The 20,604-nt window shown below is 34.7% G+C and overlaps 3 protein-coding genes across 13 annotated transcripts; 1 reads left to right on the top strand and 2 right to left on the bottom strand.

The window, feature by feature from the left end:
* Positions 1 to 4,792: 4,792 nt before the first annotated feature.
* On the bottom strand, positions 4,793 to 5,676 carry LOC118754281 (probable DNA replication complex GINS protein PSF2). The gene is made up of 2 exons (XM_036489147.1): positions 5,220 to 5,676; positions 4,793 to 5,157 (listed from the first exon to the last, which is right to left on the bottom strand). Exons 1-2 carry the CDS (start codon positions 5,462 to 5,464, stop codon positions 4,809 to 4,811), a joined length of 594 nt encoding a protein of 197 aa, XP_036345040.1. The 5' UTR covers positions 5,465 to 5,676; the 3' UTR covers positions 4,793 to 4,808.
* A 2,405-nt stretch (positions 5,677 to 8,081) lies between these two features.
* On the top strand, positions 8,082 to 20,601 carry LOC118754279 (gamma-secretase subunit Aph-1-like; the record flags this gene model as incomplete). The annotated part of the gene is made up of 4 exons (XM_036489146.1): positions 8,082 to 8,208; positions 19,848 to 19,953; positions 20,044 to 20,306; positions 20,377 to 20,601. Coding segments are annotated over exons 2-4 (531 nt in total), but the record flags the coding sequence as incomplete, so codon positions are not given.
* LOC118754282 lies at positions 17,739 to 19,606 on the bottom strand. 11 transcript variants are annotated; one of them, XM_036489149.1, is made up of 6 exons: positions 19,404 to 19,606; positions 19,219 to 19,333; positions 19,060 to 19,161; positions 18,759 to 18,896; positions 18,084 to 18,591; positions 17,739 to 18,022 (listed from the first exon to the last, which is right to left on the bottom strand). In XM_036489149.1, coding segments are annotated over exons 3-6 (741 nt in total). In that variant the 5' UTR covers positions 19,061 to 19,161; positions 19,219 to 19,333; positions 19,404 to 19,606; the 3' UTR covers positions 17,739 to 17,928. The 11 variants fall into 11 exon arrangements, with proteins under 11 accessions (XP_036345042.1, XP_036345047.1, XP_036345046.1 ...); XM_036489154.1 differs by having other exon boundaries at positions 19,060 to 19,132; positions 19,204 to 19,266; XM_036489153.1 differs by having other exon boundaries at positions 19,219 to 19,266.
* Positions 20,602 to 20,604: the final 3 nt, after the last annotated feature.

The following is a 20,604-nucleotide window of genomic DNA, read 5'->3' as shown; positions in this document are numbered from 1 at the left end:
GCCCGCAATAAGCTTTGCAAGTCTGTGAATTTTGTAAAAAAAGGAAATTGTTATACCTTATACAGTCAAAAATTATGTGATTGGCAGTATCTTTAACCTGACACACTGCACAGATATCGCTAACTTCTCTTTTAAATTTACTAATATATGTCTTACCAAAAGTATGCCCAGTAAGTAACCTATTCAGTAATTTAATATCATGAACCCCTAAATATACATGTTTCTTTTTGAACCATGGTTTAAACTCAATTCCACCCCCATTTTCAACAAATGTTTTCCTTTGATAATACTCAGTTCTTCAAATTCTCTTTTCCAATCAGCCCAGATTTTATTCGAAATTCTGGTTAAAGCCTCACTTGGTGTCAAATCTACATCTATTTCTAGCCCCCTATCCACAGCTGCTTTCGCTGCTTTATCCGCTTTTTCATTGTCAGTAATACCGATGTGACTCGGAACCCAAATAATTCTAACACATTCCAAATTCGATGAGCTAATCATATTATGAATTTCAGCAACAATATATGAGTCAGTATTCTACTTATCAAGCGAGTTAATCGCCATCAGACTATCAGTAAAAATTACACCTCTATTTACTTTAAGTCTAATTAGGATTTTAATGGCTTGTCTCCCCAAATGTTGAAGAGAAAGTATCCTTAAACCTATACAAATATTATATATTTTGATCAATGTCATGAACAGCGGCCCCAACTACTTCCTGTGTTACTGAGGCATCAGTTGCAAGTAAGTAAAAGCCCTCCTTATATAATTCATCTTTAATTACAAGATAATCTGTTCTTAATTGTTCCGTGGTGACGTTTACCTTGGATGTACCCAGCCTTGACTTTATGAGTGAGAGCCCATGAAATCTTGTAAAAACCGTGTTGAAATTTATTTTAGTAAAAATGTCAACAAATTTATTGTATGCAAAACTATAACTCGATTTATTTCCACCATTGTTCTGCAACTCATTTCTAATGTTTTCATTGTTCATCCATTGTCTGATTAACTCTTTTGTAGTTAACCATAACGCCCTTTTAAGAGGGGGGTAATTCACCAGCTAAAGCATATCTAACATGAACCGGTGTGCTTGGAGGAACCCCAAGACTCCTTCTTAGAGCATCATTTAAAGATGTTTGCAATTTTTTGTTCACGCGAAAGTCGAGCAAGCATACTCAGCCTTCGACCTAATGAATGATTTATAAAAGTTTAAAGCAATTTTCGGCTCTAAACCCGCCTTAATACTCGTTAGCTTTTTCAAGGCATTATTAGCTGGAAGAACTTCTCTTTTTATTAACTCTACATGATCATTTATGGTAGCGTTAGCACTAACTATTCTGCCTAACCACTTCATTTTAAACACTTGCTCAACCTGCTGTCTATTCACATCTAGACTAAACTGTCTTTTCCTATTGTTGTTTAAAAGCATGAACTTTGTCTTATTTATATTTATCCTAAGATTAAGGGAACTGCATAAATTAATAAAACGAGTGATAGAGCTTTTGAGGTTATCTAAGGCTACCTCTTCATTGCGACTAAAGCTAATTATGGCAAAATCATCAGCAAATTGGAATATCTTAACACTTTCATCCTCAACTAAGTGGAGGCCTGCTGTATAGACATTGAATAAAACCGGGGACAAACAGCTGCCTTGCGGAACGTCATTGTGCACCTGCACCTGCTTGTCTCCTAATTTTAGCACTCTATTTGAAAAAAAAATTAAAAATCCACTCAACAGTCTTTGCTTCACAACCACCCTCATACATTATTTGCCTTAGTTTATTCAAGTTTACACAATTATATGCATCCTCCGAATCTAAAATGCAGACAAAAGCTCTTTTCTTTTCCATTTTAATTTTATTAGTGAAAAATAAAAATTCATTTAAACACATAACTGCAGATCTGCCCTTTCTATATGCATAACATTTGGACGGTAAAATATTCTTTTTTTCCACCCAACTGACTATCTTATCCTTTAAAAGCATGTTCAAGCATTTCACTGTGACTGATAAGAGCGAAATAGGCCGAAAATTTTTTAACTCACTGAGATCGCGATAGGTTTCGGAATTGGTACTATTTTTATTATCCTCCATTCATCTTTTATAATATTCCTATTAAAATGAAACTCTAGCTCCTTTAATAGTTTTATGGCCTTATTCATAAAAAATAAAGTAGGTTTAAAGAGCTTTATAAAATGACGTTTTCATACATTTTTCAGTTTATAAACCTTTTTTAAAGCTACTTTATTTTTTATGAATAAGGCCATTAATCTACAACTATCTGATAAACATTTTATCATTTCAAAGGTTATTCTGTCATGTCCACCAGCTGTACTCTTTTTCCTCTTTAACATGTGATTGAACTCCTCAAAAGAGAAGTTAGTCCACTGACTGACACCCTGACTGACGAGACACCTGTCCTCTGTAAGACTATTCTCTAAATTTGACACTTGTAATTTCAACATCTCCAGATATCTGTCGTTATCCTCACTAATCCATGCCAGCTCTTTATATTTTTTCCCTCTTACATTATTAACAAAGTTCCACGCTTCTTTTGTATTGGCATTTCTATTTAGTTCTTCAATCCTGAGTTTATAGCTATCATTCTTGGCTTTTTTAACAGACTCTATCCATATCTTCTTAGGATCAAGTGCTCGCTCCATATCTACCACCATAACTTGGCTTTTTTCCTTGCTGCATGAAGAATTCTATACTCTCTTTATTCCACCAATACTTGGGTGAGAACCTCGTACTATTTAAGTCAACTATCGAGTTCTTTATTGCTTTTTTAATATCAAGTTCCAATACACCAACACCTTTTTCGCAGTTAAGTTCAGCTAAACATTTACCAAATTTTTTTTTTGAAACAAACAAATTAGGAGATCTAGCTAACCCGCTTATAGTAACAATGATAGGGTGGTGATGGCTACCACCCACAAAACCATGATTGCATTCCCAGAAAGTATCAAACCCAGAATAGTATGAATTTCAAACGTACTTGACCCATCATTTAAACATCTGAGAAAAGTTTTATTTATTTCATTTTTCAATATTTTTCCTTTATAGTTTTCAATTCTGTCCCCCCATAGTCTTGTCTTAGCATTAAAGTCGCCCAGTAACATAACATTACTAAAGCCTGCAAGTACGCCCAGAAGTCTAACAATTTCAAGCTCAAATGAGCAGAGCTTATGTTTGGAGGAAAATATACCGATCAGATTGTTAAATTGTCTACCAAATTTAGTGTTTTAGTTATTAAAATATCAAATCTTGTGTTAAACCCGACTCTCTCCATTTTAATATTTTTCCTACTTGCTATAGCTACTCCGCCATAACCATCGTTCCTAATCTTTTTAATAATATTAAACCCTATTAACTTGTGATCATTTTTGTGATCACCATGCGAAAAAATTTCTTGTAAAACTACAATGTCAATATCATGCTTGTGAGTAAAAAAGTCTATATAGTTTTTGTTAGTCTTAAGACTCTGACAGTTCAACTGAAGTATTTTTATTCTGTTCATTAATTAACGTATGAGATAAGATAAGTCTATCATTTACACTGATTTTACATAAATTACCCAGCAACTTTACAATGGGATCTTCAGCATTGATATCGAATTTTTTAACTAATTCAGATACCAATCTCTCAACCTCTGAAACCCTTTGCCATTTATCACTATTATAAACAGGTACTATTACTTCTTTATCCTTATTCTGCGTTTTCGTCTTGATAGCTTCAACTTTTTGGATACTTCCTTGTTTAGTTACAAGGTTATACTTCTGCGCTGTCAGTCTTCTGTTAACTAAGGCTTTCCTTTGTGACATGCGTGTCTCTTGACATTGTTGGAAAACCATACCGCACAATTTTTCTGTAGTTGTAGCCCGTAGCGCAGAAATCTGCGGAATTTAGATTTTTCCGTGTCAGCAGATTTCTTCTTCTTTAGATGGTTGCCACTTCGTCAGTTTTACAGATGGTAAAAAGTTATAAGTTCCTATTCAAAATATGTTTAAAATATTTGAAATTTACTATTGAATAAGGTTTTTGTTGAAAACTAAGTAGTTTATATTTAGCTAAAATCTATTATAGCACGAAAAATTGTAGTTGATAGGGTAAGTTTATGAAAAGGCATTGATGAGTGGCAACAGTGTAGTAAGCAACACTGAGGGCTCCAGTAATCGACAAAATTCTGCGTATACAGACTGCGTTTAAGGTCGGTGTTATGCAGACAAATTTTGTTTGCCAAATTAAATGGCGGCTGCTTAGTTTGCTCGGAGGTGGTTATGTCGAGTTTGGCACAGGGTTGCACGTTCATTATGGTTTTCATGGCTATTGCCAACACGAAAAGAGAATTTTGTGTATAGCAACAATTGTCTAAAATTTTTGTAGATGACAACGCCGAATTTGCTGCAGTTTGACCAAACAAAATTAGTTTGCTGTGAGAGTCGCCAAACTCGCTCTCTCCGAGTTTGCTGCAACAACAATTGCACGCAGTTTGCCAAACAAAAGTTCTGCATAACACCGACCTAAGTATACGTTCTGCGTTCTCGACTAATTTCAGCTTCAATCGTGGCTGATTGTCTACTGAAAAATGATGCCAGACCACAAAATTCGTTAATGTAGTGATAAATCAAAGCAAATGATTGCATGCCAAAAATACTGAGCAAAATGTCCTGAGGTATTTGTAGAAAACCATGGTAAACCATGGGAAATGATTGCATGCCAAAAATACTGAGCAAAATGTCCAAAAAGGTATTTGTAGAAAACCATGTTTTTATCATGTAGAAAACGCAGATGAGTATATTTTTTCTTTATTTATTGTGAGAAATGACTCGTATTCATTGAATTACTCAAACCTAATGAAGAAGTATCCCTTTGCGTAGCCATCGCCGTCCGCTGATAACGAGCAATATGATCCAAAGAATGCGGGAGAATTGGCCTTACAGTGTGAATTTCCAAAAGTGTCAAATTATCCAACTTTGCATATGTGCCTTCACCCTTGATGAATGCGTCAATTGAAGTGCGCAATTTAGATTCACGTATATCAAATATATCTTTGATAATCGTTCGTAGCTCTTCACATTGCGGCACATCGTCAGGTGCAGTACTCATGATCAGCTGCGTTTCGACCATGTAATGTTCGCTGGGCATTTTTGTGAAGAACCTAAGGAATAAAGAAAGTGGTATATGAACATTCCACTTGGACATTAGTTATCTAATTCTTACTTTGATTTTTTCTCTGCCTCCTTGATTTCTTCCAACAGCTCCATGTCCATCCATTCGGGTGGCACAATGCGGCACTTCTGTTGTTTACGTAGATGTATACCAAGCCAAAGCGGCACATGGACTGGGAGACCGGCGCGGAATGGTCCAACACTGCCCAATATCAAATGCAAAGGATCGAATAAAAAGTTTGGTACAATGCCAATGGTGGACTTCTCCCCAATAAATTCAATAACACAAGGCTCCATTGCTGTTTAAATTATTTACTTTTCGCTATGATACGCAGCTGATTTGTTCATGTTTTGCCGCCAAATTTATAAACAAAAAAATACAGGGTGTAAAAATCAGAATAGAGGGAAGAAAGTGTTCGGAAGGATATTTTAATTGCACGCAGGGTTGCCACTCCGATAAATTATTACCAAAATTGGTAGAATAATTTGCGTGCTTTATTTTGATAGACATTTCGTCGTCTCAGAAAACGGATGTCGAATGTTACAAAACACGGTTTTGAGAAAATTGACTTTGAAGTTTAAGGTCGAATTAATCCGAAACTGTACGGTAGATTTTTGTAACTTTTGAAGGAGACGTAGTTGGTGTTATTAGTTTTGATTTCCCATATTTTTACATTTAATATCTCTTAACGTTAATGAGAAAATTTACTTTTCATTCCGTATACATTTGTCGTAAGTAGCGTTTACTCACCACTTTGTTTTGTCCACAGAACATACGACAATAGTAAAGTATCTATTTCAACGACGATGGTATAATTTGATGAAAAAAACAGACATATTTATTAAATAATGATTACTTATTAGAAAAAACATAACAAAAACATAATCATGTATTTAATAAAAAAAATCTGTACATCTCTTAAGCGAAGCGCACATTGGCGCGATTCTGTCGTTGCGAATCCGCAAGCCCAAAAATTACAACAATGCTACCCATTGGGCACGCCGAGTGCGAAAATACACGAAATAAAGGGAAAATTGAGTGAATTGTACATCGGAAATCGACGCGAAAAAATCGCTCAAGTGTGCGCACGTTTGCGGATTCGAAGTTAACAGCCGAATTCGCAACGTATTCGCAACGATGGAATCGCGCTAATGTGCGCTTCGCTTTATGCTGTAAATATGTTACGAACATACGTTTTCTTTATATAAAAACAAAAAACAATACTTAAATTCAGTCTTTTGTACATTTTTATCTCTTTCATTTCATTGGAGACTCAGTGCAAGCTAAAATTTAAAAATTTTAAAATTAGTTACTTAGTTTAATTTTCAATTTTAATTGTATCGTTATAGTAGAGGACCATTCAATTGTCGTAAGTTCAAAGTTTTGCGATACATACGACAAATGTTTTATGATTAAAAAAGGATTACATTTGTATGGGAATTTGTCGTATGTGCCACATACGACAAACGTTTTATGATTAAAAAAAAAGGTACGTTTGTATGGGAATTTGTCGTATGTGACGCATTTTCAGCACATACAACAAAATGCATACCCAATCATTAATATTATGTAACATACGACAAAATGCGCACGAAATATCTCAAAAACTAATGGAGATATAAAAAAAATGGATTGCAGAAATCGAAAGAGCATGTCCAACTTAGTAAATCTGCATCAAAATCCCAAAATCGTGATTTTGCACATTCGTCATCCGTTTTCTGAGGCGACGATTTGTTAAATATCGTTTGAAGCAAAAACAATTTTCTTCCCGCTTTATTTTTCATAGTTATCTTTATATTATAAATTTATTTCCAAAAGTGTAGTCTTCTCTATTGCATTAATTTTCTAAAGCTTTAGTGTAAACTTTTTATAGACATACAGGCTGCATTTCTTTATTCATTCTGAACGTTTGGAATAAGCTTTTTTGTTTATTTATTCTTTAGAACGTTCCTGATGATATGTTGACGTATATTTCAAACGCATTCTGTTTATTCCGGCTGTGGAATGGGATTATCTGGAATGTATAAAGAAACGCAGCCACAATATACGAATGTCTTCTCAGAATCAGGGCACAAAATAGATGTAGTATTTAACCAGATCACGCGCTTTGTGTTTGGGCTAGCAAAATATGAGCATATTTCCGCTTGGGGAACGCTTCTACTTGGCTGCGAAATTTTTAAATATCTTAAAGCTAGAAATTGTATATTCCTTTTTCGTCTCATGACGAAGGCACCCAAATTTCTATATGAAAAACCAACGCTCCCCAAATCAACTCGAGTAAAGAACTTGACTGTTCCTACCTACAATTATCTCAGCTCTGCACGGCTATTATTTGTCAATGCTATCCGGAACTCTGGAACTCTATCCCATCTCATATTCGCAGTAGTTTAAAACATGATAAAAACATAGCAAGGTAGAACCGTTCTCTCAATTTGTCGGCCATGATTTTTTTTTGAAGTTTGCCAACATTTCAAAATCATATAAAAGTGAAAATAAAAAATTGAAATTGTTCGAAATTGTTGTTGCTTGAGATTGAAAATGAAAATGTGTGTGAGTTTGTGAGTAAATTCAAAAATTAAATTGTTTGGAAACGTCAAGAATTTCAAAAGTGACTCAGCGGTTCTACCTTACTATATTTTTATCATGGTTTAAACTAGTGTTGGGAAGTATCGAGTACTTTTGAGGATCGAGTTCTCTGGTATCGATACTTTTAAGGATCGGGTATTTTGGAGAGTATTGAGTACTTTCATTTTCGTTGTTGGTGTTTCCGGCAGGGTAGGAGTGTGATGTAATTTGGAACGATGCAAATTGGTTTTGATGCAAACCGGTTTCGGCGTTCTGCCATCTTCAGTGTCATTTCGTTTTGAATAGTTTCTGTTTGTCCGTCACTATTTACGCCGTGCTAAATCGGTTCTTAGTTAGGTACGTCTCAGCGGATTATATTCTTTCGTTCAACCAGTGGTTTTTGTTCTGTGCATACATGCTCAGGTAGAAATCAGCTGCTCACTTTTTCTTTATTAATTGTTGCATGGATTCGCAGGTAGGTAAAAATCAGTTTTTTTTTCTTTCAATACTTAGTGTAAAAATCTCACAAACTGGCAGTATTTTATTTAAATTAATATATGAATCCCAAATTACGCCAAATGGCTAACTGTACTGGGTACAAGTATTGTACTTGAAAATTATTGAAACTGCAAATTGAGTACAATCATATCTGAATACCGTTAAATGTGAATAAAACTCTTAAGTCTATTCGACACTTAATACTGGTACTTTGAATCGATCCTGAGTACATGTATTAAAGCGATTATTGGAACAGATTACTTTTTAGTACTGAGTACTTTCGAGTTCTTTGAAGTTATGAGTGCTTTCGAAGTATTTTCGAGTCTTTTGGAGTACTCAGTATCGATACTTTTAAAAATCCGGTGCTGTCGATCCTTTTGAGAATCGAGTTCTGAGTACTTTTGATATCGATACTGCCCAACACTAGTTTAAACAAAAGCAACTGTAAAAATGTTCTGTTAGCGTTAGCTTCACTTCAGTCCTTGAGAAGTGCTCTCTATGTACTCGTTTAATTAAGTCTTATTTTATGTGTATGTCCTGGAATCGGAGAACTTACTTAAAAATACTGTTTTCTTTGTTACTTATCTAATGTTACTTTTATTTAGTCTTAAATAATTTTTGCTGTTTAAATTATACATATGTATGTTATGAATATTTTGTTGCGCTATAAAAGATCTTTCTTCTGATCTTATTGTGCTAATGAATTGATTAATAAATGAAATGAAAAATACATACATTTAGGCCAAGAATGATAGAATACAAGATTGCGCCGATCAGAGAGGATTTTTGAGAATAACTTTTGTGTGACGTCACACTGGTGCAATTGCGAGAGAGAAATGCCAAAACGTGAGCAAGAATGGAAGAAGAAAAAATGTTGCAAGGAAAACGTAAACAAGTTGCACAAGTGTGACGTCATGCAAACAAAGATTCTGTCAAATTCGTTAAGAGAGGAATAGCGGTCCGAGATCGGCGCAACCTTTGTATTCGCTCAATCGTGCATTTAGGCATTACTAAATTAAATTAAATTAAATATGTAAGTATGTATATCGATAGAAGGCAAACATATCGTGCTCCATTCAAAACAAATATTACTGGAATCTTTAGGAGGTTTTGATTGTCTAAACCTTTTTGAATATTTCTTTAAATAAAAAGAAAAAATGGACAGGTTTGCATTTACACACAGACAGTGTTGCCAGAACTTTTTGGACGAACCGGCTAAATTGGCAAATATAACCGGCTAAAAACGGCTAAAATGTTTCAACTAAATTTCACATGTTTTATTTAAATAAATCACGAGTAAAAACACTATTTCTTGGAGCGAAGTTACAAATTCGAGCCGGAAAAAAATTTGCCAGCAAGAATTTGCATTATTGTGGCACATGGTACGATTTTTTGTCGACGATAATTTGGATAAACAAGTTCGTTAAATTTAAAAATTTTCAAACTGGAGCGATTTGAAAATGAAAAATGTAAGTTAATACTTGTTTACTTAATTAATTTAGTTAATTCCAATGATTTGAAAGGTACTCGGCAAAAACTACTGTATTCTTAATCGGAATGCAATCTCAACCAGAGTCGATATAGTAAACCCGACAAAGAAATTGAAACGTATGTTGAAGAAAGTCGGACTGACAAGATATTTACACGTATATCCTGTTTTTTGTCCCTCTGAAAGAATTTTAAAAATTCGATGCAAATTTCTTTTGTTTGAAATGCAACCGTGGACACTAGCTGGCAGAAAAACTTGTAAATTTTGCGTTCGTACAGAAAATTGCAAGTTTTCTTACTATCTGATATTTTGAGTGACAATTCTCGCTGGATTTTCGACGAACAAACCTATTGTCTTCCCTACAAGGCCTTCTCAGACTGACCGATCCTCAATACACTCAAATAGAAACCAAAACACATAAAAAACGCTGTAAAAATTTCCCTTCAATTTTAAGGCAGTAAACAACGATCTTAAGTTAACCGAGTTAAATCAACCGAGGCCATATGTTGACAAGGGATGCAAAATCACAGTTACACAAAAGAACTGGAAAGATTTTTCAGAAATCCCGTCAATTCTGATGTAAAATATGATGCCAAAAGACTGCAGATATCCCACTTAGATGACCGGCAGATGTCTCGTAGGATTCCCAGAGAGTTATGCTTTACATAGAAATTTGTGCTCTTTTATTTTCATTTTGACTCACTTCAGTGTTGGTTCCTTTAATTCAAGTTGGCATTCGGTTTTTGGAATTTAAATAAGTTCTCAGCAAAAAACTTTGTTTAAAAAAATACATATGTGTATTAGAGGTATACGCCGCCGAGCCACGCCGCCGCCGCCGCCGTTTTTTGTCATTCCTCACGCGCCGCCGCCGAGTTACGAAAATACCGGCGCGGCGGCGGCGGCGGCGGCGTTCGGCGCCTAAGGAATTTTGTACAAAATTTTCATTATGTATGTACATTGAATACATCGTTTGAAGGAACTAAATACTACTTGTATAAAAACACAATTTTACGAAATGAAAATTACATTTTTAAATTAGTTTTTTTGCATAATTTGGGTCATTAGACAAGAATATGTTCTTCTTTGTTTTTCCAAAAAGAGCGTAACCCAGAAAAAACATAGGTAACATATTTTTCGACGAAAGCGTTTATTACATTTAAATTAGGGTCGAATACTGGTAATCTAACGATTTTTTTCGGCAGTAGACAATTCTTTTCAATACTACAACAATACTACTTTTTATACACCTACTACACAACAAGAAAGTTATAACACAACAAAAACTTTAACGCCAATCTCTCAGAAAGAAGTTTTAATAGAAGCGGCCTCTTTGCATCTAACTCCCCAATTAGTGGAGATATAATAAGGACAAGTTGATTTTTTTATGTATTTTTATACCTTTCATGAGCATGAAATGGTATTATAACTTTGGTCCGATGTTTGTAAGTACCAGAATAAAAAGAGATAGACCCATTAAAATGTATACTTATATGATCAGAACGTCGAGCTGAGTCGATTTAGCCATGTCCGTCTGTCCGTCTGTCTGTCTGTTCGTCTGTTTGTATGCAATCTAGTCTCTTAGTTTTCGAGATATGCGGAATGTATTAATCATTTGTCGGAACCGGAAGAATCGGACCACTATAACATATAGCTCCCATACAACTGATTGTTCAGATATGATATTTTTCGTTATAACTTCTCCATTTATGCGGCTAGGAAAATGAAATTTTGCATTACTTGCACCCATTATCAACAGAATACTTACAGTGAAAATTACAAAGATCGGGTCACTATAACCTATAGCTCCCATACAACTGATTGTTCAGATATAAAATTTTTCGTTATAACTCCTCCATTTATATAGCTAGGAACATGAAACTCCGCACTGTTTTCACTAATTATCAACAGAAAACTTACAGTGAAAATTAAAAAGATGGGGTAACTATAACCTATAGCTCCCATACAAGTGTTTGTTCAGATATGAGATTTTTCGTTATAACTCCTCCATTTATATAGCTAGGACCATGAAATTTTGCGCTATTTCCACTCATTATCAACAGAGAAAATAACAAAGATCGGGTAACTATAACCTGCAGCCCCCATACAACTGATTGTTCAGATATGAAGTCTTTTATCATAACTCCTCCATTTATGCAGCTAGGAACATGAAATTTCGCACCATTTTCACTCATTATTAACAGAATACTTACAGTGAAAATAACAAGGATCGGGTGACTATAACATATATGTATCTTCCATACATCTGATTGTTCAGATATGGGATTTTACTGTAAAACTCCTTTATTTGAACAGCTAAAACCGATAAATTTCGTAAGATATTTTATAAATAATAATACAAAGTCTACTGAGAAAATCGTCAAAATCTATGCTGTATAAGCTTTATCTCCTATACCACTGATTGTTCAGATACCAGTTTTTGCGATATATCTTCTTTATGTAGGAAACTAAACCCAATAAATTGTGTTACCGGTTTACATACCGATCACATAGCAGTGAAAATCACTTAGATTGGTGCTAATATAAGGTATATCTTCAATACCTCTGATTGTTCAGATGCGATTTTTTATATAGGTATGTAACTCCTCTATCGATGTATGCAGATGTATTCAAAGCAGTAATCTGTCAAAGTAAAATTTGTAGATGTTCATGAAAGGTATGAAGCCTTCGGCATAGCCGAAGACAGCGCTGCTCTTACTTGTTTTTCATTACATTCGGTTCTCGTTAGAAAAATTTGGCGCTTCATATTTTAGTGGAAATGTTAACCATCTATAAGCCATTTTTTCCAACAGTGGGTCAAAAAGGCCCATTCTGGTTCGAGTTGATGGGTTAAACTTTTGGAAAAAAAGTAGACAAACCTTGTTTTCAATATGTAATCCGCAAAAAATCGTAGGAACTCCGTAATTTAATATAACGGTTGATAAGATTATTGCAAAAATTTATTGAGAGCGACATAAATTACCCCAACAACTAAACTTTTAACATTTTTTTATTTCTTTAAATTTCAATAGCATAAACGGATCTGTAGAGAACATAGAGATCCGTGTGATTATGTATGTATATACCTCAGACCTTCTTCTGTTCGCCCATCAATCAGCGCCAGACACTCAACATTTTAATTCAAGTAGGAAGTAACAATATTTAAATTTAAAACTAATTCAATAAAGAAATAAATAGAATTATAATAACAGAATAATTGGCATCGCGAATGCCTAACGCTGACGAGTTGAAATGATAAGATTAGTAGCCTCATGGCTCTTTGAAATCTACCTTATGAGCAATAGCGCCGGCGTTTCCAAACGCGCCGGCGTCGCCGCCGCCGCCGAATATTTTTGAAGTTGACCACGCCGCCGCCGCAAAGCCTGTCGGCGTAAACCTCTAATGTGTATATAGTGCTTGAAAATATCAAATTTTCCCTTACCTTAAACCTTTGGGAGTGGCAAAAATTATGTTTTTGTAATGTAGGCACTATATACAAACACAAACGCATCTTAAGTGTCTTAATAGTGAAACAATTTCTTATTTTCTAAGTTTGCGAATAAAACTTCACACTTAAAATTAAGACATTTATAACAAACATTTTATGAAGAAAATCTCTTCTTCGTTTAAAATAAAAATAAGCGAAATCGGCCCAATTTCATACAACCCTGCCTGACATGAAAATTTTCTCCACGATAAGACTAATAGCCATTTCTAACAGATTTTGGGTCGCTTAGTCAAAAATGGAAACATATGTATATACATATTTGAAATTTAAGAAAACAAAGCAAATAGCAAAATCGGCTAAAAACGGCCAATTTTTTTCTACAAAACGGCTAACAAATCGGCTGCCGACTAAATCGAAATTTCTCCGGCTGTTTGCTATCGCAACCGGCAAAATCTAGCCGGAAAACGGCTAAAATGGCAACGCTGCACACAGATTAAAAAAATAAATAAAAAATCACCGCCAGTTTTTATAAATGGCAATTGTTAAATGAAAAAAAAACAAAAGACCGGCGGCAAATATAAATAAATAAATAAATACATATATTTTTTAACCAATGGGAATGTTTAGCTGCACATTGTTGGTTATACTAAAATTCCATGGGCTAGAAAACTGCATAAATGGTTCTAAAAATTCAGAGCTCTAAATAACTTGTTTCAAATGTAAATAGCTTGCAAAGCGCAAACAATATTCTTATACAAATAAAAATTGCAAAAAATGTTTACCCTTTTGAGTCACTGTATTAGCTTATAATAACTCCAATTGAAGTTTCTTTAATAATGAAGTTTCATTGTTGGCTTTAATTTCATCACTTTCGCTTTTGGTTTAAGAAAACCGAGAAGATGCCATTAATATGATCTCAAATCTCATTAGTTAAATAAAAAGTTCCTTAATAAACAATTTTAAAATTTATTGAAATAAATAAAACAAATCCAAGCTAGAGTTTTTATTAAAATAACTAAAAAAAAGTTATTGGAAGATATTTTCCAGATTTGGTAATTTTTTCCAATTGGTGGGTAAATATTTTTTTTCGTCAGTGGCAACCCTGATTTCAATGTAAATTGGAATTGAAATGTAGTACTTTTTTACGACGATATTGAAAATCCCTACTTTTTACGTTAACGCAATGTTAAACATCTTGTGGCTTCCATTATTTGTCGTTTTATTTTGATAATAAATAGATTTTTTGGTAATTCTCTAGGGTGGGGTAACAACCCCTAAGAAAGGTGCGGAAAAGTCGGGAGGGGTACCAAATGACGCGTTTCGGCCCCCCTAATAACAATCCGGAGGGGCGGAGATAATATTATTAACCATTTAAAAGTTATGAACAAAAAACTTTTGTTAAATTTCGTTGTTTTCTATGGGCAATTACACCGACAAAGATTCACTAAATCACCTGTTATCACCTTTTAAAAAAAGTACACGTTTGGTTTGAATAAAAGTTTTCAAGTGAGAAAAAATATGACAATATTCTAAAATTACAAATACAGAGATTGCTTGGATTGTTTAAATAAAACAAAACTCAACACCCCTTCTCAATCTCTCAACCCTAATTTGTTACTAAGCATCTTAAATCGAGTTGCATCTAAAGCCTTGGTAAATATATCTGCAAGTTGATCTTCTGTGTTGATTGGTGTCAATTTGATTATACCCTTTGCAATATTATCTCTTATGAAGTGATGTTTTATATCAATATGTTTTGCTCTTTTTGATTCCAAAGTATTTGCCATTCCAATGCAACCTCTATTATCTTCGAATATTTAAACTGGACGGTTATCTATTTCATTAAGGTCTCTTAGCAATCCATATAACCAAACCGCTTCTGCAGTTGCTGCGCTTAAAGCAACGTATTCCGATTTACTCGATGATAATGCAACAGTTACTTGTTTTTTTGCTTGACCATGATACCGTACAACCATAAACCTGAAAAATGAATCCACTAACTGATTGCTCGTATCTAGTTATCACATTTTCATCATCGCCTTCTGGATCTTGATTGTTTGTACGCACTATATTTAATTCTTCAATTCTCGAGTTTGATTCCTGCTTAAAAGGAAAGCAGTCTTCATCAAATTTGACGTCTCTTGCAATGAAAATTCTTTGGTTATTTTGATCCCACAATCTATATCCATTTTGAACATAACCAATCATAATCGACTTTCGACTCTTCGAATCCATTTTCTTCCTTTGTTGGCTTGGTATCCACGCATATTCTTTGCATCCAAATATTCTTAGTTTGCTAACGTCAGGCTTGACTCCGTACCACATCTCTGCCGGAGTAACCGAACCTTTCAAGGATATAGTTGGGCTTCGGTTTATTAAATAAACCCCAGTGTAAACCGCTTCACACCACATTCGTTTTGGTGCATTGGCTTCAAACAGCATAGACCTTACTTTCTCGACTAAAGTCCTATTGAATCGCTCTGCGACTCCATTTTGCTGAGGCGAGTAAGCAACAGTTGCTTCCATCTGGATCCCCTTCTGCTTATACCACTCATCTTGTTGTTTAGAGCAATATTCGCGTCCTTGATCAACCGTTATTTTTGAAATTAAAACTCCAAACTTTGCTGTAACAATTGCTTCATACTCTTTCATTACTTTGAATACATCAGACTTGTACTTAATAGCGTAGACAAATGCAAAATGCGTGTAATCATCAATGAATGACACGAAATACCTTGAACCATTCCATGCCACGGGATCAATTGGCCCACAAACATCCGAATGAATTCTTTCAAGTGGCCTTTTTGCTCGTTCACGATGTCCATTAAAAGGATCACGACAGTGTTTAGCTTCAACACACACATCACAAAATTTCATTTTATTTGTTCTTACAGGCAAGCCATTTACAAGATCTTTATTCACCAATTCATCAAAAGCTTTGGCCCCTATTGCGAGTGTCGACTGGCAGTAGAATAGAAATTTGTCGATCGAGTCGATCATCTTTTATTTTGCTATTGTGTAACTTGATCGATAAAAATTTGTACTATTGTGAATGGTTGACAGAATTGCAAACAGCTGTTTGTTTGTTTACATTTGTTTCTTGAGTGTTTTATTTACATCATTTTTAAAATAATTGCTTTTATTATAAAATTTAAAAAATGGACACAGTTGAAATATGGTTTAGTGATGAGGAAGATGATGCGGAAGCTAATAGATTAGTAGAGTTAGCTAAAGCAAGGAGGGAATTGCGAGATTCGTCGGATCCCTTCGACTTTGAAGGTGTATGTACACGTGTGAGTTTTATGAATAGAAGTTGCGTTCCCGATGCTTCACAGTTTTTAGGCTTTACATGATTTGCAGGAAAAGCTGTTTTCCTCATTAATAAACTTTATGGAAGTTTAAGAAATACGGTACGGTTAAGTTTTTTGTACAATGATGTTGGGTTTTTGTGTCCAAACGCGTGACCCGAGTTTAAAAATTGTAACATAACAACATAACAAGTGTATTGAAAGAACTCAACTTTAATTTAAAATAAAGATTTCAAATTTCCGAGCACTAGTCAATTAATAACTTATGCAGTTTTTTTGTATAAACTTTTGATGTTGGTTCTGCGCAAAAACACTGGATGGCGTAGCCGGAGTTATATGCACAAGAAATATTGTATATGTATCTTTCCCAATAGAAGCGGAGCTTCCTACCCTATTCTTTCCGGAAATTCCTTTGCCTATGTCTTCACTCTCCTGCATCAGTACGAACAACCGCGCAAGTTGCCTTTTGTTGCTTATAATTTTTGATCTGTAATTCAGACACATACATGCATATGTATATTTCACAATTTTTTACAACTTCCAGTTCAATTGACTTACTTTTTATCCATTATAGTACCACTTTCTTATGTAAATTTTATAAACGCAAACTCCAACGACTAAAAAACAGCAATAGAAGAATGAGCGATTAAGAAGTATTCACAGTCGCTAATTGAGCGACTAAGCGACACTCGCAATAGCATCGCTAATCGATAGTCGCTTAATAGTCGTTTATCTACTGCCAGTCGACATTCGCAATAGGGGTGTTTTTGTCCAATATGCCCAAAACGCTTATGCCACAAGTCGACTTTGTCTTCATTGCACATGTATGTAAAATAACACTCATTTTCTACTTCGATTTCATAAAGCCCATTGCACAAGTATGCAGTTGCTAACAGCTCTCCATTTTTTATTACATTTGCCTTATTTTTGTTGAAAATCACATCAATCCCTGCATTAGTAAGCTTTCGCACTGATAGCAAATTATATTTCGATCGGAAAACTCTGGTTCTCTTCAAAAGACTTCCAATATTAATATCCAATTGTTTAATAACCACTTTTTAATTCTAAAGATTTTTTATTGGTCCCCCATTGCATTTTCTGGGGGTTTTGGCGGACCTTTAAAATATAGTTACCTGAAAAATGGTTAAATAAAAAATTGGGCATTATTATTGGGAATCTGAAGAGAAACAAAGTTTTCCGTCCGAAAAATATTGATTTGCAAGAATTGTATACCATTTCTACGAAGAGTTGTTTTTTCCCTCATACTCTCTAAATATCTTTTGATTTCGAAATAAAAAGATAGGGGTATATCTTTTTTCGTATAGAACAATCCTAGGGGTGGCGGCATTAAAATTTCGACTACTTTTTCACATGCATTTTTTGACCACCCTAATATGTATGCATGTGCACTATTTTTCAATATTTTATATATGAATGTATGAATGCATATATTATTTATATAGTTTCAGTGCGCGGATCCAGCTTGTGAATAGCCTGGATAAGTGTAGGACAATTTTTTAGCGGCTTTTGATCAAAACCCCGCTGCCACCTAAAAAATAAATTTTTTAATAACTTAATTTAGAAGAACTGGAAATGTTTCGTCTACTCACCAAAGATGTGTGCATGTGTGTAGTAATGGAATATATAATTGTAGGAGATCAATGTCACACAATGTATCGTAACGGCTCAGCGCCAACGTTGCCCAGCGTTCGGCCGAATGATGCGGCACCGGTGACATGGTGCAGGCAGCAACAAGACGACACAAAATTAATAGGACAGCCCGGGAACGATCCATGAAAATTTTATTTAGTAACCGAAAACAATTCTCTAGCAATGGAATAGCCATTTCGTTGCGACGCTCGTCCAAGAGTTGACATGCCTTGGCTAGTTCGTGATCTTGAAGAAAGTGTAAAAACGCAGCCGTGTCGCGTAATGTACTGCAACTGACGACATGACTGAGGAATGTCTTAAAGGCAGCACTACGTTCTGCTATTAAATCAGCCGAAAAATTTCCAACAAGGACCTTATTGGGAAAATACACTGAAGACATCTTAGTTGGAAATATAGAAGTATAGCGACGTTGTATGCTTGCAGGTTGTGGATCGATAATGGAAGAGTCTTGACGCACAGGTAATTCATAGACCACATATCGTTTCACATTAAGATAGTTGGATTTCAAAGCGTAATAGAGTAGATCCGTCGTTCGTCAAATGAGGAAATAAAAAATATGTTTCCATAAGCAAAAACAATTGATATCTATGTACATGTGCATGTAGGTAACCGACCTTTTTGTGCGGCTTTTGAAGGGACATCTTGTATAGCTAGCGAAGCGGATTCTATAGTTTCCGGACTTTCGAGCTCTTCGGTATTATCGCTTATACCGACAGAGTGCACTTGTGTCCTTCTGGCCATTGCTGCGCGCACTTAGAAATTATTATACTAATTCGTTTTAATTAAAAGTAACAATCGCTAAATCACTAAATGTAAAGTTAATTAGAAATAGTTCTTTGTTTCGAAGAAATTCTCAATTAGTATAAAAGCTCACGTAAAAAATAATAACGCTTTTGCTGATCATTTATAACTTACTCGCTGTTGATATAAAAACTGGTTGTTTTTTGTTGTTTTCTTAGCTGGCTTCAGTAAAGAGTTAATGTGCCGACTGTAACAAATTAAAATTATTCATCTCACCTAAAATAAATGAATTATATATATATTTTTTTTTTATAATACAAGCATGACTAATACGTATGCCATTTCTTGAGAAGTACGGAGGTTTAGAGAGTCATATTCAATCTGGAGCACAATGTATTGCATGTATGGTTAGTATGTTACAATAAAATGTATTGCTGTTATTTAATAACTAGCAGATGGAAAGAATTTCGTTTATCGCCCTTGTTATTAAATCGCTCAAACGTTAACTCTTTATTTACCTTATCGGTTCAAACACCTTTTGTTTATTATTAAACCCTTTGTTAGTTTTTGATATTTGACTAATCACTCTGCAATACAAAATACAAGTTGTGTATGAAATGAATGAATTAGCGCCTGCACTAAGCAAGAACGTACGTTATTTGCAAGCGTTGGTGCTGCCAGCCGGGTTTTGAAGGTACTTCAATATTGAAGTATGCATTTGTAAATTAATCGAAAGCCGCAATGTTTTCAGTATAAAAACTTGTAGCATGTACACCATAAACTATTTTATATATCTAAACATAATTCTTTTCATATATTAATCCAAATAACTACAAATTGTGTAATTTCCATATACAAACATACTTCTGATTTCACGTTATCGATATACAAATTTAAAAACACAACATAATTAATTTTGTTTGGTAACCTCACTATTTACACAACAACAATTTCATTTGCAGATAAAATAGTGCACTTTTTACTTGGCATCCTATCATCATTAAATTAACGTATTAACAAAAAAAATGACGCTTCCGGAAATCTTTGGCTGTGGCTTCATCGCATTCGGTACACCATTAGCGATGTTTGTTTTCACAATAGCAAATGATTCCATACGAATAATTATCCTCATCGCTGCCGCCTTCTTTTGGCTACTAGCACTTCTGGCATCTGCCTTGCTGTGGTTTGCTCTGGTACCATTGAGAGATTACTTGTGGTTCGGTGTAACATTTTCAGTGCTATTTCAAGAAGGATTTCGCTACATTATCTATCGTATTCTGAGACGCACTGAACAAGGACTTCAAGCGGTATCTGATAATCCGGGTATAATCGAAAATAAGCATATTCTGGCTTATGTGTCCGGTCTTGGATTCGGTATAATATCTGGCATGTTTGCATTGGTCAATTTACTTGCGGATTTGGTGAGAAGACATTTAAAATTCTGGATATATGTATATATTTGCAATAATGATTGATCGATTTGGTTTATAGTCGGGTCCGGGTACTATGGGTCTTAAAGGCGGATCGGAAGTGTTCCTAATAACTTCGGCGATACAAGCTCTCGCAATGATCCTACTTCATACTTTCTGGAGTGTTATATTTTTCAATGCTTTTGATATCAATAACTACTTTCATATAGCTTACGTCATCAGCACGCATCTCTTCGTATCGCTAATAACATTACTCAACGCACAAGGGATGTACGCAGCCACATTATTG

The sequence above is a fragment of the Rhagoletis pomonella genome, unplaced genomic scaffold (assembly GCF_013731165.1).
Source record: "Rhagoletis pomonella isolate Grant_MI unplaced genomic scaffold, Rhpom_1.0 Rhpom_scaffold_03631, whole genome shotgun sequence".
Classification (NCBI taxonomy): domain Eukaryota; kingdom Metazoa; phylum Arthropoda; class Insecta; order Diptera; family Tephritidae; genus Rhagoletis; species Rhagoletis pomonella.
This window is presented reverse-complemented; position numbering and strand designations above follow the sequence as displayed.

Coding starts and splice junctions, on each gene's coding strand:
- LOC118754282 (XM_036489151.1), bottom strand. Junction 18,592..18,758: donor TTCAAAAGCCGCACAAAAAG/GTCGGTTACCTA, acceptor CTGTGCGTCAAG/ACTCTTCCATTATCGATCCA. Junction 18,023..18,083: donor CACACATGCACACATCTTTG/GTGAGTAGACGA, acceptor TTTATTTTTTAG/GTGGCAGCGGGGTTTTGATC.
- LOC118754281 (XM_036489147.1), bottom strand. CDS start 5,464: ATGGAGCCTTGTGTTATTGAATTTATTGGGGAGAAGTCCACCATTGGC. Junction 5,158..5,219: donor GAGGCAGAGAAAAAATCAAA/GTAAGAATTAGA, acceptor TTTATTCCTTAG/GTTCTTCACAAAAATGCCCA.